The sequence below is a fragment of the Amblyraja radiata genome, chromosome 15 (assembly GCF_010909765.2).
Source record: "Amblyraja radiata isolate CabotCenter1 chromosome 15, sAmbRad1.1.pri, whole genome shotgun sequence".
Lineage (NCBI taxonomy): Eukaryota > Metazoa > Chordata > Chondrichthyes > Rajiformes > Rajidae > Amblyraja > Amblyraja radiata.
The window spans coordinates 53,968,379-53,972,183 of record NC_045970.1 but is presented as its reverse complement, the minus strand read 5'-3'; the positions used below and the strand labels follow the sequence as shown (position 1 = coordinate 53,972,183).

General features: G+C 50.1%; 1 protein-coding gene across 1 annotated transcript in view; it reads right to left on the bottom strand.

The window, feature by feature from the left end:
* Window positions 1-1,470: 1,470 nt before the first annotated feature.
* LOC116981584 (zinc finger protein 208-like) overlaps window positions 1,471-3,805 on the bottom strand; it is a 111,946-nt gene continuing 109,611 nt past the window's right edge. The window contains exon 5 of the mRNA XM_033034707.1: window positions 1,471-2,335. Within this exon, the coding sequence (XP_032890598.1) occupies window positions 1,580-2,335 (756 nt within the window). The 3' untranslated portion in view covers window positions 1,471-1,579. The remainder of the gene's footprint in view (window positions 2,336-3,805) is intronic.

Sequence of the window (3,805 nt, the reverse complement as noted above, 5' to 3'; positions counted from 1 at the left end):
TACTCCAGCACTTTGTGCTTAGCTCAAGGTCCCAGCAACTGTAGCGACCGTCTTGGCCGCAACACTTCCGGGTCTCTCCGCGCCTGCGCGCTTGGTATCGGCTGCAACATAGGGCGAGTTCCGCGGCGCGATAGTTTCTGGGTAAAAAGGGCGCCATGGCAGTAACCTGAAATCACCTTCTACAATTCGCCAGCGGCAAACAGACAGTCATTGTTGCCATGTGGAAACTCTGGAGGCAATTTAACACAGCAAGCTCCGACAAGAGATATATTCAGTTTTATGTGTAAATCACAACTCCTAAAGGGGTTTAGAAATTTGAAATACTGTAGTTCTTACAATTTCTAGAAATCCACGTTGTAGAGGTGGAGGGTGAACCTGGAGCTATTTCAATGTCGGTTTTCCCCCCCACAGGACTCAAACAAAGATATTTTTAACAGCAGAAAGCCAAATGGTTTGAACAAACCCCAACTGTGCCTAGGATTTGACATTTCAGTTTAGTCGAGTTTATTGTCACGTGTACAGTGACTTCAGAAATTTGAACAATCAGACTCAGAGGAAGAAGAAATACAAGAACATTACAAAGGATTCAACAGACGAGAAAGACAGGCAGTGACCAGAAGGGCCGAATGGTCGCAGTAATGGCAATTTCTATATTTTCCAACTTTCCGTTGCCATTACTACACAGGTAAGTGGGAGTGATCTTACGAAGATCAAAAAGAACAGATCTTCCAGTTGTTATTTCCAGTTGAATTGATTCTTTATTGAAGCAGTTGTACGAACAAAGAGATGAATGTACCAGGTTCTCCTTATTCTCGTAGAAATTGTAACTTTGTTTTCACCGACCAGGTGAGAACTGTGTACCTTCCACCCGCAATGCCTGGTCTGAACACTCCCTGTCCCCTAAGGCCCTATGTTACGCTGCTCTGTGCATCAAATGTGCGCCCCCAAGTGGCCAAAATAATCTTGCTAGAAATATCTGGACAAAATAATATAATATGCCAACAGTAACTAGCCTACACGTAAATGGTGCCCACAGCATCTCAATGTACATTGCATGCAGAGAGACACAGGGTTTACAACATAACTTTGATTTGAGTATAGGAGCAGGGAGATTCTACTGCAGTTGTACAGGGTCTTGGTGAGACCACACCTGGAGTATTGCGTACAGTTTTGGTCTCCAAATCTGAGGAAAGACATTCTTGCCATAGAGGGAGTACAGAGAAGGTTCACCAGACTGATTCCTGGGATGTCAGGACTTTCATATGAAGAAAGGCTGGATAGACTCGGCTTGTACACGCTAGAATTTAGTAGATTAAATGTAATAGAATTCCCTGGTTGGGAGAGGCAACTGGTTTCTCCACAGCGTGAACTCGCTGGTGGGTCATCAGGTGGGAATATTGTGTGAATCCCTTCCCACACCCGGAACAGTTGAAGGGCTTCTCGCCGGTGTGAATGCGCTGATGTGTCTTCAAGCTGCTCATTTGAACGAATCCCTTGCCACAATCAGAACAGATGAACGGCCTCTCCCCAGTGTGAGTTCTCTGGAGCCCCTCCACTCGCCACAACCGGTTCATGACTTCTACTTGGTGTGAATTTGCCTGTGCCTCCTCAGATTGCCGGCTTGAGCGAATCCCTTGCCACAATCGGGACAGGAAAATGGTTTCTCGCCAGTGTGCACTCGCTGGTGGGGTCTCAGCTGATCAAAGTGAGCAAAGCCCTTCCCACACTCAAAGCAGCTGAACGGCCTCTCCCCGGTGTGAATACTCTGGTGTCTCAGTAATGCAGATAATTGAGCGAACACCTTCCCACACTCAGTACAGGTGTACGGCCTCTCCCCTGTGTGAATTCTCTGGTGTGTCATTAACGCAGATGATTCAATGAATCGCTTCCCACACTCAGAGCAGGTGAACGGCCTCTCCCCCGTGTGACTTTTCTGGTGTCTCAACAGCTGGAATGATCCAATGAACCCCTTCCCACACTCTGAGCAGACATACGACCTCTCCCCAGTGTGAGCTCGCTGGTGCCTCCTCAACTGGCCTGTTTCAAAGAATCCCTTCCCACAATCGGGACAGGCAAATGGTTTCTCCGCAGCATGAACTTGCTGGTGGGTCACCAGGCGGGAAGCATGGTTGAATCCCCTCTCGCAGTCGGAGCAGGTGAAGGGCCTCTCTCCGGTGTGGACCCGCTGGTGTGTGATCACGTTGGATGACTGGGTGAATCTCTTCCCGCACTCGCTGCAGGTGATCGGCTTCTCATCGGTGTGGACCCGCTGGTGGATCAGCAGCTGGGACGTCCCAGCAAACGCCTCCCCACAGTCGGAGCAGGTGAATAATTTCTCCATGTCGTGAACTCTCTGGCTGGACAACACATCAGGAGTCGCAGTGAATCCCTCCCAAGCTTGGACCGTCGTGTGTCCGGCCTCCTGCGCCGATGTGCTGGCGTGTCCCTCCTCCATGCTCCGTGATCGTTTACATTCACGCGCCGGAGAGACAGCGAATGCCGCAGATCCGATGGGATGTTCCTGACATTCCCGCTCGCTCTTCCCTGTAAAAGGAGTTCACAAAACACATTGAGGATAGACATAAAATGCTGGAGTAAATACAACCCCGATAACACATTATTTCCTTCAGTTATATATTGGGAAGGTAGCACTATTGTCATTTGCCACTCAACTATTACGTTTGTTTACCTCACTGACTTTTTCTAAACCCCCCCCCCCCCAATTCCTTTGACGGTTTAATAGAAATGTCCCCAATCTCATTGTTTTATTAATTGAACACGTAGATGAACATCCTCAAGGAGTGTAAACAGATGGAAACTGATTCAGATGCGATGTTTAAGAGATTGTTCAAAGAAGGGGCATATTTTAAAGGAGTGACAGAGATACTTGCAGGGGAATGTGTGTGGGGAGATTATTATTTGTCTTTAGTTTTAGCTTGAACCAGGACATCTGAAGATTCAAAGTTGAATATAGTAATTGGCAGGGCTCCTAGTAACAGCATGTTGTAAAGGTTGTCTGTTTTAAGAAGTTTTCTGCAAGGTTCACCGGTTTATTTTTAGTTAGTTAAAGTGTTTTGTTTGGAGGTCTAGACTTTTTTATGTTGGGGGGGGGGGGAAGGGGGAAACTACCTTTCAGGGTCCCTACCTGGTCGGAGAGGCAGCTTATCTCCGGGCTGCAGCTTCGACCCGTCCTCGCGGCCTACCAGCGGGCCTGGAGCGGCGTTTCCTGTCGGGGACCGCCCAGAACCTCGGCTTCGGCAGCGGCACAGCGCTGGAGCGCTATCGTGGAGCGGGCGATGCCTTGCCTGGGTCGCCGCGCTGGAGCTCCGGTGAGCTGAGACCGCCGGGAACAACATCACGGAGCTGCGGGACTGTGGAGCGACCAGCTGCGGGCGGCGGTGCCGAACTTTACACCGGGAGCCTGGGATCTCTAGATGAGATCGCCAGTTGTGGAGCTCCAACCGGCGCGGCCTTGTCGGCTTCGGAAGCCGCGGCCTCCAGTACGGAGGCGGCCGTTCCAGGGTTCCCATGCCGCTGTGAGGACTCTCCCGACGCCGGAGCAACATCACCCGGCGAGAACGGCCAGGACCATCGGGCCTCCGTAGAGGCAACTGTGGAGGCCTCAATAGGCCCGACTATGGGTGAACTGGGGTTGGGGACTGGACTTTGTGCCTTCCCTCATGGTGGGAGCCATTGTGGGGGGATGTTCTTTGTGTTTAAGACTCTCATTGGTGTTATGTCTGTATTCTTTTTTTCTATGCTGCAAAATGGCAAAAAGCATTTCACTTCACTACACCTCGGTGTA